This window comes from Ictalurus furcatus, chromosome 3 (assembly GCF_023375685.1).
Source record: "Ictalurus furcatus strain D&B chromosome 3, Billie_1.0, whole genome shotgun sequence".
NCBI lineage: Eukaryota > Metazoa > Chordata > Actinopteri > Siluriformes > Ictaluridae > Ictalurus > Ictalurus furcatus.
In genome coordinates this window covers 35,213,681-35,226,236 of record NC_071257.1, presented here as the reverse complement: position 1 = coordinate 35,226,236, position 12,556 = coordinate 35,213,681, and the positions used below count along the sequence as shown (strand labels likewise).

At 43.8% G+C, this 12,556-nt stretch overlaps 2 protein-coding genes across 5 annotated transcripts in view; one reads left to right on the top strand and one right to left on the bottom strand.

Annotated features, from left to right (window-relative positions):
- The window catches only part of LOC128606122 (teneurin-3), a 430,029-nt gene that overhangs the window by 374,695 nt on the left and 42,778 nt on the right, over window positions 1-12,556 (bottom strand). The gene's annotated exons all lie outside the window — the stretch shown is intronic.
- Window positions 2,914-12,556, top strand: part of LOC128605753 (uncharacterized) — an 11,205-nt gene continuing 1,562 nt past the window's right edge. The window contains exon 1 of the mRNA XM_053621466.1: window positions 2,914-3,044. Within this exon, the coding sequence (XP_053477441.1) occupies window positions 2,914-3,044 (131 nt within the window). The remainder of the gene's footprint in view (window positions 3,045-12,556) is intronic.

The following is a 12,556-nucleotide window of genomic DNA, read 5'->3' as shown; positions in this document are numbered from 1 at the left end:
GATTTTAGATAATTTTGTTAACAAGTTTTATACTGTTTTAAGAAGAATTTTTTTATTTTTAAAAACAAAAATGAGATTAATTTAATGATCGATTCCCCGATTTTATAGATTTAAACACTTTTAAAAGAACAATGATGATCAGATAACCACGCAAAATAAATACATCTTTAAAATTTTACAACTAAAAAGACAAGACGAGATCTTGTCAATAAAAGACCAGATTTTACCTCATTTTTTCAAAGTAATTCCTCAAAACACTGTAAACACTTTAATACACCGTGAAGAGGACGGTAATTTCATGACCTAATACCAATTTGCAGATAAACATGTTTACAAGAGGACAGTTAAAGAAGTAAACAAACAAACAAACAAACAAAAGTCACATGAAAGCACATATACGATAATGACGATAATGATGGCATGATGCTACACTGGAGGCTATACGATGTCATTAGCCATGTAGCTCCAACGTCAAGCTAAATAAATAAATAAATAAATAAATAAATAAATAAATGTGACCCCAAGCACATCTTCACTGAGGGAGCGAGAGGACGGGACGGACGTTCCTTTTACACGAACGAGCGTGGTGTCCAACATGTAATGTAATCTCTCACCGGGATAAGAATGATGTAAGGGGTTGTACCGAGTGAGGATGGAGGGATAAGGAGAGCGAGAGCGAGAGAGAGATGAAAGGAGAAGGGAAATGAGAAACAGGTACTGGAGGTGCAGGAGGGTAACGCGAGCTCATGTGGAGCTGATCAGAGAGAAAACGCCGGTGCCGAAACCCGATCGCGTGTCCCGCGTAGCGCACCTCTCCGTCTCTAACCATCCCTCTGTCGCTCCGTCCGTCTCTCGGGGGGTTCGAACGCAGCCGGAGTCGCCTTACTCGGCCCTGCCCCTGCGGTTTGGGTCAGGTTTACTCCGTGCAGCACCTAATCAAACATCAGGACTGAGAAACTTTAGCTCGGCTCCCATGCGTATGAATAAGAGATGGACACGGCTTGAACAGACGCTGCTTTTAGATACGCTTAAAGGTTAGCTACGGTTTTTGCGGTAACCGACTTCTTTTTTTCTTTTCATCTTTTATGCACAAAAATGATCGCTGTGGCCGCATGAATTAGTGATTCAGGCTGAAAATATTTCCAGGGTGATATCGTGTTTCCTGGAAGGACAATAAAACGATATAAAGCAAAGAAAAACAAGCTAAATTAATTACAGCAGATGCTTTTATCTTTCTTCTTTTATTTCCCCCAAACAAAGCTGGCCACGAGTCAAACTCTTTAGGAAGAAATACACGCAGTTTCGATTTCGGGATGGAACTTGATCAAACGCGTAATGGTTCACATTATTAATTATGATTAATGACGGGTTTAGTTTTCGGCTGCTGCACTGTTCACGTAATTAACGCCGAAAAAGTCAAAATGTCCGCCAGATTTATTAAAGACGTAAATCGACCAACATTCCGCAGACGCTCAGCGTTCAGGACGATTCCGAGATAAAATACACGCTACTAAATTTCCTTAAGATAATCGCCAAGCTCACACGAAAAAGGTCCTCCAGAAATACACACACTCTGTAGTTATTTATTTATTTACTTATTTATTTATTTATTTATTACAGCTTTCTTAACTAGCGGGCAGCATCCACTCCTGGGAAAAAGAATAAATAAATAAATAAATACATAGCACATGAATTCGACCGTTTATTGAAGTTAAGCGGTTGCGTCCTTGTTCGACGACAAAGCACATCGATTTCATTTTATCCGTACAAAGACATCATCACAAAGCCGCTCTGCAGAGATCCGGATGTAGATTTAGATCCATGACGTGCAGTTGCGAGGACACAACTCTCAGGGACGACGTGAACCCTTGAGATGTACCTCAAAAGCAAGGAACAATTAAATGAAAAAAATATAATATATATATATATATATATATATATATATATATAAAAATAAAAAATACAACTAATGACGTATGAATTAGACGATTATGGGCGCTGAAATAAATGGAATGGAGTGTAATGGAGTGTAGAATCCTGCCAAAACACTGCTGCATGAACAGTCCTGTTTGTAATGATCACTGGTTTAATTGAACAAAAAGGCTTCCACACTCCATATTCACCAGCACGTAAAATAGCACTTGATCCAGCGCAATCTATTATTTAAATTAAATTTAAAAAAATCATGCTCCATTATACTTAATGAAGCCATGCGCTGCTAAAATAAAGGTTAAAACTTGTAATCTGTGCGCAAGAGATGTAGAGGATTGTATCACGCTTTTAATTTGCTTTCTCAAATGAATGAAACAACTGTAATGGCTTTGCTAAATCGATGCAAGAAAACGTGACCACGGTTTTGAATGATAAGCTGACCTAGCAACCGTCTGCTCCGCTTACAGCTTATTCATCATTTTATCCTTTTGTGCACACTTTAAAGCAACAATACAGATCTTTAAGGAACAGTCTCGTATTTATTAGGGGCGTAATGATACATCGTGGTACGATGCATCGCGATGCAAAAAAATGTGACGATGTGCGTCTTGGGAAAGTACGAGTCACGCCGGGAATGAACAGATTAGCTTTCTATTAATTACGTATTGAATGCAGTTACACTGTTTGAACACTAGAGGTTCCAATCCACACAAAGTGTAGAGATAAAACATACAGACAGCATGCTGGTTACGTGATCGGCCGACACCTCAAAGGGTTACACGACCATGTTATAACGGTTAAAAAGGAGCTCTTCAGTAGCTTTCAGACATCAGCGGCTGTGGGAAAACGGGCTTTTTAGCCCACTTTGGAGCTCTGTTTTCTGCTTCAGCGCTCGTGTTTCGGTTTTTTCCCCAGGTCAAGCCGTTCATTCAATCAAAGCTTTACAGAAATGCATTCATAATGTGTTTCAACCGTCAGGCGATGGCGCTGGACTTCGACCTGCTCCTCACTCGTGTGAGAAAAACGCCGTCTTTATGGCGCACGACGAATAAGAGTCCCGGGATGGAGCTGACGCGAGATGACGTGTTTATGATTACAGCAGCGGCTCTCGGGTACAAATCTACAGCATCCAGCTGAGATTAGGAAAAACTGTGAGATTGTGTGAATGTTCGTGCAAATGAGTCAAACAAACACAAAATACAACAGGGCTTCCATTTAAACTCACAACAGTACGGTGATAACGGAGAGCCTTAACGTCTTACAAACCATCTTGGTGACTATCATCAAAACGGCTTCGATGTTACCTAGTGACTGTGTGTGTGTGTGTGTGAGTGTGTGTGTGAGTGGGCATCATTTTATTACCAGAACACAGTGAAGGAAAAGTGGGAAAGGCCTTTTATTCTGAGACAGGCAGGAGAGAGACAGAAATTGCCTGGGCTGGAGGGCCGATTGGAGCTAATCATAACAGACTCCCGGAGGAAAATCACATGTCCTCCACTGTGCCTTTATTCATACACATATACACTCCTACACAGCCCTAGATGAACTCTCTCTCTCTCTCTCTCTCTCTCTCTTTCTCTCCGTCAAAAAAATAGTCCGTTTTCATTCCACTCTGAGCACTCACGGCCAGGTTTCCGTCAAACAAACAAAAACGAATTGCAACCTGGAGATCCAGGGCTGTGTTCCAAATGGGGTGTAAGGTTTGGAAAGTTCGTAATAGAATTCACAGGAACAAGTAACACCTGACGGGAAAGCATAAAATGAACGTGTGGTTTTGGGACGGTGCATCACCAACGACAGCGCGCCATGACTTTCTGATACCGTCGCCTTATAGCGTGCATGCTAATCGCCTAATGGCACTCGCAGACGTTTAAATGCTACGGTAGATTAAAAGCAGGCTTAGCATCACTATATAGACGGACAAGGAGTTTCGTATTTGAGACGCAGCCCCGAGTATTCTAAAAAAAAAACAAAAAAAAAACAAAAAAAAAAAAACAAACAAACCCATCCTCTGCTACATGCTGACTCTGTGCAGCTCCCTGCTAAAAGCGACGCCATCAGGATTTTCAAAATATTCTTCAAGTGTGTGGGGGGGGGGGGGATAAAGGGACAGAAATGCGTCCGCACCAGCTAATGCACGCTATTACCAAACGAGAGATGCTATCTAGGCCAAGCTACATTAGACTAAAACAGAAAAGAGGGACATGGAGAGCGAAAGGGAAAAAAAAGATGGATAAAGGAAGACAAAGGAAAGAGCGAGACAGAGAGAGACAGAGAGAGAGAGAGAGAAAGAGAGAGAGAGAGAGATGTCCAGTATTATTACTAGAACATTGCACTCTGGGGTATCATTAAGGGATTCAATTGTGTTAGCGCCGTTAAACATGGCGCTAATTCGGGCCCTCCGAGACGTAATGAGTAATCTGTCAACTGCCATCCAGAGGGGGGAAAAGAGAGATACAGCAACTCTAAAACAGCAAAGACCAATTACGCCTTCGTATCATATTACACACAGGCAAAACAGCCTGGGCCGTGCGAGTGCATTACCACATTAATTAAGTTCCGCGATGAGGTAATCGCCTCCAAGACTCAAAAACGCTTCCCGAGCTGTTGGGAAACAAACGCGTCCTGACGACAGACGTGCAAAAATACGGCGCGGTGCCGAGTCCGTCTGAAACGCGATCTGGCGCTCCGAGCGGCTAACACGCTTATAGAAAAGCAGTACCGAGCGGTTTAATCAAACGTATTTCCGACACAAACACTTCACACAGTGTTCCCTCTTGACCTGCATTGGCCCAGGCCACCATTTTCAACAACCGCTGAAATGCTGCATTAATAAATAAATAAATAAATAAATAAATGAATAAAAGTCTGATTACGTTATAGAAATCACGTTTGACCCTGAAAGAAACCAGGTAAAAAAAAATGATTTCATCTGGTACGTCTGCCATCAGGAAGCTCCCTGAACACGCGAGTAGGTTTATTACAGATGGAGATGAGATAGAGGAATTACTTGATGACTCAAACAGGACGTTTAAACAAACTGCGCTGTTGGACTTGTGTTGGATGATTTCTGGAACCCTTCTCTACCTTTCACACTGGTGTATCTGAGTTCTCAGTTCTTTTACTTTGGTGCTTTACACGGAGTGTTGGGGTTTGATGGTGAAGGTTAGTACTTTTACTCGATGGTGAAAGTTGGTGCTTTAAAACTGTTGGATTGTGGATTTTGGTGATTCACAGTGGGTGTAGATGTTTAAAGGTTACGTTTAATGGAGACAGGTGGTGTTTGATGGGGAGGTTGGTGTTCATTGGTGTAGGTTGATGGTTTATTGGGTACAGGTGGTGTTTAATGGAGACAGGTGGTGTTTGATGGAGACAGGTGAAGTTTGATGAGGAGGTTGGTGTTCAATAGTAAAGGTTGATGGTTTATTGGAGACAGGTGATGTTTGATGGAGACAGGTGATGTTTGATGGAGACAGGTGGTGTTTAATGGAGACAGGTGGTGTTTGATGGAGACAGGTGGTGTTTGATGGAGACAGGTGGTGTTTGATGGGGAGGCTGGTGTTCAATAGTAAAGGTTGATGGTTTATTGGGTACAGGTGATGTTTGATTGAGACAGGTGGTGTTTGATGAGACAGGTGGTGTTTGATGAGGAGTTGGTGTTCAATAGTAAAGGTTGATGGTTATTGGAGACAGGTGATGTTTGATGGAGACAGGTGGTGTTTAATGGAGACAGGTGGTGTTTGATGGAGACAGGTGGTGTTTGATGGGGAGGTTGGTGTTCAATAGTAAAGGTTGATGGTTTATTGGGTAAGGTGGTGTTTGATGGAGACAGGTGGTGTTTGATGGAGACAGGTGGTGTTTGATGGGGAGGTTGGTGTTCAATAGTAAAGGTTGATGGTTTATTGGGTAAGGTGGTGTTTGATGGAGACAGGTGGTGTTTGATGGAGACAGGTGGTGTTTGATGGAGACAGGTGGTGTTTGATGGGGAGGTTGGTGTTCAATAGTAAAGGTTGATGGTTTATTGGGTACAGGTGATGTTTGATGGACACAGGTGGTGTTTGATGGAGACAGGTGGTGTTTGATGGAGACAGGTGGTGTTTGATGGGGAGGTTGGTGTTCAATAGTAAAGGTTGATGGTTTATTGGGTAAGGTGGTGTTTGATGGAGACAGGTGGTGTTTGATGGAGACAGGTGGTGTTTGATGAGGAGGTTGGTGTTCAATAGTAAAGGTTGATGGTTTATTGGGTAAGGTGGTGTTTGATGGAGACAGGTGGTGTTTGATGGAGACAGGTGGTGTTTGATGAGGAGGTTGGTGTCAATAGTAAAGGTTGATGGTTTATTGGGTACAGGTGATGTTTGATGGACACAGGTGGTGTTTGATGGAGACACGGTGATGTTTGATGGGGAGGTTGGTATTCAATAGTAAAGGTTGATGGTTTATTGGGTAAGGTGGTGTTTGATGGACACAGGTGGTGTTTGATGGAGACAGGTGATGTTTGATGAGGAGGTTGGTGTTCATTGGTGTAGGTTGATGGTTTATTGGGTACAGGTGATGTTTGATGGACACAGGTGGTGTTTGATGGAGACAGGTGGTGTTTGATGAGGAGGTTGGTATTCAATAGTAAAGGTTGATGGTTTATTGGGTAAGGTGGTGTTTGATGGAGACAGGTGGTGTTGATGGAGACAGGTGGTGTTTAATGGAGACAGGTGGTGTTTAATGGAGACAGGTGGTGTTTGATGAGGAGGTTGGTGTTCAATAGTAAAGGTTGATGGTTTATTGGGTAAGGTGGTGTTTGATGGAGACAGGTGGTGTTTGATGGAGACAGGTGGTGTTTGATGAGGAGGTTGGTGTTCAATAGTAAAGGTTGATGGTTTATTGGGTAAGGTGGTGTTTGATGGAGACAGGTGGTGTTTAATGGAGACAGGTGGTGTTTGATGAGGAGGTTGGTATTCAATAGTAAAGTTGATGGTTTATTGGGTAAGGTGGTGTTTGATGGAGACAGGTGGTGTTTGATGGAGACAGGTGGTGTTTGATGAGGAGGTTGGTGTTCAATAGTAAAGGTTGATGGTTTATTGGGTAAGGTGGTGTTTGATGGAGACAGGTGGTGTTTGATGGAGAACAGGTGGTGTTTGATGAGGAGGTTGGTGTTCAATAGTAAAGGTTGATGGTTTATTGGGTACAGGTGATGTTTGATGGACACAGGTGGTGTTTGATGGAGACAGGTGGTGTTTGATGAGGAGGTTGGTGTTCAATAGTAAAGGTTGATGGTTTATTGGAGACAGATGGTGTTTGATGGAGAATGCTGGTGTTTAATGAAGCAGGTTGGCGCAAGATGATCGAGACAGAATGTTTCCATAAAGCCATCAGCCCATCAGCAGCAAGTCCCAACTGCAAATCATAAGAATTCTCACAACTCTCCCAGCATACACAAAAAACATTCCCAACTAGCAACGAGCCACGAGCGAATTTAGGACTTGCAACTTTCTAATAAATTCCACTGTATGAAATCGAACAAGTAGCTCTAAGCAACGTTTTTTTTCCCCTCTTCTCTCGGTAACAGAAAGGAAGGAGAGAGCAAGAGAGAAAGGGAAAAAGAAAGAGAGAGCGAGAGCTAGAGAGAGTCCAAGCCAAAAGGAAAATGTGACTAATGGTGTAAAAAACGCAGGCCTGGAGAGAAGCGCCTCTCCTTTTTGGCAAGCCGGAGTCACATATGCCATCAGGTCTCGAACAGCCGTATGTCATGTTCTATCTCGCGCACAGAACAAGTGACAAATGCTGCCTCAGTCTGTGCCGCAGCTCTGATCTCCTCGCTTTCAGCCCCTTCAGCGCAGACGAGAGCACAGTCACATGGACGACAAATGCATCTGGTTTCTCTATCGACAAAATCCCATCATGATAAAACCCTCAGCCAAAAACCTCCGACGGAGACGAGTGTGAGGGTGCTAACAGGGGACAGCTGGGTATCTCTCCAGGCTGCCATGTTCCACCATTTGTAAAAAAAAATGACTGAGGAAAAAAATAAGAACGAGAGAGAGAGAGAGAGAGACAGAGAGAGAGAGAGAGAGAGAGAGAGAGAGAGAGAGAACGAGAAGAGCAAAAGGTGTTAATGGGCTACAGAAGTCCTGCTTAACACAGGAAGAAACCCGGTTAATAGCATGGCGGAGATACTGGCCAGATCCCTCTCTCTATAAACCTCTCCTGCACACTGAACAGAGTTTATTTACACAGAGACGTTCAGCTCTTAAATTCCTCTAGTTTCCCCAAAAGAACCAAAAAATCCAGATCTTAACTGATGGAACTATTGTTCAACGTGATCCCTGCTCTACCAACTACATGATCTTTGATGATCATATTTCTCCATAGTGGCATGGTCGTACCCTGCGTTACCCCACCTCACAGCTCCAGGGTTCCTGCTTCTGAGCTCGAGTTACTGTCTGCGTGGCGTTTCGTACGTTCTCCTGACACGTCTGTGGGTCTCTTCCCGGGTTCTCTACGGTTTCCTCGCAAAAACGTGCCAGGACCTGATTAGCTACTCTAAATGACCCCAAGGTGTGAACGTGGTGGTGGACATCCCGGGCGAGTTCCTGAGACGGACGACGGGACTCCCATGACGCTGACGTGAAGACGTCCGACGTACCGATTAAGTGTTAGTGAAAGCATCTGGGGGGAAATAATGACGTGTAAGTCATGAGACTCAGGGCAAACCAGAGGAAATCATTTCTCAAGCGTTTGGCATAATAACGGTCTATGAGGTAGGTTTTAGACGTGTTAAATGGAGACTTCTGGTTCCAGTGACCGCCACCGTGAACAATTTTTCCTCATAATCGTGTACCATTGCGCGGAGGGCCATTTTGAAAAGCGCTGGAATTTGTTTAATAATGGATTCTTGAATGATAGCGATCAACTGAGTATAACAGTCGATTCTGACTTTTGGGCCTTATTATTGTTTCGCTAATTACATCAAAGGAACTGAAGACCTGTCAGAGCGGCGGTGGAGCGGTGTCTATCCCGGGAACACTCAGCGTGAGGTGGGAATACATCCAGTCTATCACAGGAACCATGCACACATGCAAGATTCACACCTAGGAGGCAATTTAGAGTTGCTAATCCACGTACTGGCATGTTTGTGGGATCTGAGAGGAAACCCAATGGACACCGAGAGAACATGAGTACCACAGAGTAACGCGAGCTCAGGATCGGAACAGGAACCCTGTGAGGATGACGTGCTACCTGCTGCGACAGCGTGACGCCCCGGCGGTGATGGTACTTCTAATGAATACTTACAAAACGGGACGACGCAGAAGGTTGTACGAGCTAACGTCCGACATGGTAGATAGAGAGTAAGGAGAAAAAGAAGAGCGACGGAAAAGGGAAAACGTCAAGCAAGCGTTTGAAGAAGCGCCGGTCACATGGAGGGCTAGGCGAGCGGCGATGCAAAAAAAAAAAAAAACAGAGGAAAAAAAAAGCAATTATCGTAAAAGTAATTTGCATTAAATGACAGAAGCCATTAAGGGCTAATTAATTCGAGTGGATGTATGTTTCGAAAAAACAGAGGAGTCCTGCTGGCTGGTGAGGAAAGGGGATTCTTCAGGAAATCACAAACAGGGGGAAAAACAACACAAAAAAAAAAACCGGGCATCTACTGACAACTGCTCATTAGGGATAATGGGCCGATGGATAGTCACTTACGCTACAAGATCATCCATTTCACTAAACAGAGACTGATTGATATTTGTGCAATAACTGGCTCCATTAGGGCCTCGCTGTGGCCACAATTTGCCTGTCATGTCTGTCATAAACAATGGACTCAACAAACACCGAGCGGGATGCACCAACAAAAAAAAAAAGAAGAAGAAGAAAGAAAGAAAAATCCCTCCTGATTTGCACTTCATAACTGGAAAACGTGCGTATCTCCGGAAAAAAAAAAAAAAAGTACGAGGAAAAGAAAACGCTTCCCACAAAGAACGTGGGCAAGTTTCCCAGATAAAGACAAGGCGGGGGGAAACGTACACACGCACACACACTCGAGGCTCAAATAAAAAAAAAAAACGAAAAAAAAAGAAAAAGTACCTTTCCTTACAAACCCGTCCTCGGTTCCCGTTAACCTATGGGAGTTTGACTCTCGCGCAGCGGGGGCTGTAACGAGGCAGTTTTATGGGAGCGTGCAGGGGGAGTCGGGTACTTCTCCCCGGCTCAGGGAGCTTGTTAGGCAGCCTGAGAGCAACTCCGGAGACACATCCATGCACCTGGCTTCCCATGGACCACCAGAAACGATCTGGGGAGTTGAGAAGCCTGGTTTAAACAAGAGAGCTAAAGCAGGGCCACTTATCAACACAATCTGGGCTCACATCGTTCCAGCGGGAAGAAAGGAAAACCTCGGTTATTGAACTAGCGGGAGGCCGGAGAGCGCGCCAAACAACCCCCTCCTCCCTCAGACGGAGGTAACAAAAACGAGGGGGAAAGAAAGCAGGGCTGAGAAACAATACGGTGTGTTACAGGGGAAAGAAAAACCACTCGAGCACTCGCACTCCAACCTTTCTCCACCCTCGCTCCGTCCTCACCATACTATACGCGCAAACTAAATGGAGCTTTCCGTCCTCCTTTACATACCAGAGAGCTGAAACTGCGCTGAAGTGGACGTGCTTCAGTGCTGAGAGAGAGAGAGAGAGAGAGAGAGAGAGAGAGAGAGGGGTATCCGAAATCGAGGAGTAGATCTTCACATTATACACATCCTCCCTTTCTGTCTGGATCTCGTTATGAAACACCCTCTCGAATCCCCTCTCGAGCTGGAGAGCCGAGAGAAAGCCACCGTCTCCCGAATCGATCCTGGAGCTAAATATATGACCTATAGGCACAATCAGATTAAAAAATGGAGGAATAAATGAAAAATATAAAAATAAAAATCTCTCCGGCTAGAGAGCAGACAGAGCGACACGGAGTCTATTAGCTACGGGCGGCTATCGGTATTTAAAGCCGAGTAGGTTTAAAAATAAATTGATGAATGAAGAAATATATTAAAAACCCACTTTTCTACTTTTTATACTGGGGAGAAGTTTTCTCTAAAAACTGGGGATGAGCTTTAGGCCCTGACTGAAGCCAGCGACGACTGGGGGACTGGGTGATAGAGAGATATGACACTGATATCTCCATAAATTTCACCAGATTTCATAATACACTTTTTACTTGGACCTCCTACGTGCTACTTTACCCAGGGAAAAAAAAAAAAAAAAACACACCACCTACATAACGTAGAAAAAAATACGGCCAGTGAACTGTTCCAACCGTGGAACGCTACGATTCAAAAATAAAAAATAATAATAATCGTAAAATAAATAAATCAATCAAACATCACAGCCAGCGATGCTACCAACACGAGTTGTGTTTTTGTGTTCGCGCAACTCGCCATTCCTCTGTAAAAGCGTAAAAGTGTGCGCAAAAGAATAAGACTGAAGGGCAGGTATTACATTTGTAGAAGCCGGTTTAAAGGGGAGTTCTGTCACATATATGCGCTGTTGAATTCTCGATTCTGATTGGCCGACAGGCGTTCTGAGGCGTGCGATTATTTTAAAGTAGTTCCGGTAGTTCGCATTAACAGTTCCATATCACTTCGCCAAGTGAACTGAAATAACGTCAGCCTACGGTCCACCGCGGCACACGCGTTTCACAGCAAACCAAACGACAGGAAACTGGAACTCTCCAGAGATACGTAAGGAATGATTGAGGACGGGACGCTGAATTATTAGAAAAATAACGCGCACCCGAGGTGGTGATGCGGCCACGAGGCGAAGCGGAGGCTTGAGCCATCGATATGCGGTTACTAGAGAGAGACAGAGCGAGAAAAAAGAAAGGGAGCGCGAGAGCGCGCGTGCGATTGCAGGAACGAGACAGAACAGCCGATGAAGAAGTCTCGATAGTTATAAATGTATTCCTTGTATTTTCTGCATCGGTATCAAACGAAAAAAAAAAAGGGAACTGTCTCTCTCTACCTGTCTCTCTCTCTCTCTCCGATAACTGCATATCTTCATCTCGAGACTCCGTTACTAGCTCCAAACTGATGTTCTGGAATTAGCAGGAGGCTTGAGATGGGACGTGTAATAAATTAGTTCCACACACAAAAGATCTGAACAATGTCTGGAGGTGTGGGAACGGTGGTACACGCGGAATAACGGGTCTGCTGAATTATTAGAAAAGAAGAAGAAGAAGAAGAAGAAGAAGAAGAAGAAGAAGAAGAAAAGGAGATGGGGAAGAAGAAGGAGAAGAAGGAGAAGAAGAAGAAAAAAAGGAGATGGGGAAGAAGAAGGAGAAGAAGGAGAAGAAGAAGAAGAAGGAGAAGAAGAAGAAGAAGAAGAAGAAGAAGAAAAAGAAAAAGGAGAAGGGGGAGAAGAAGAAGAAGAAGAAGAAGAAGAAAAAGAAAAAGGAGAAGGGGGAGAAGAAGGAGAAGGAGAAGAGGAAGAAGAAGTAGAAGAAGAAGAAGAAGAAGAAAAGGAGATGGGGACGAAGAATGAGAAGGAGAAGAAGAAGAAGAAGAAGCAGAAGAAGAAGAAAAGGAGATGGGGAAGAAGAATGAGAAGGAGAAGAAGAAGAAGAAGAAGAAGCAGAAGAAGAAGAAGAAGAAGAAGAAAAG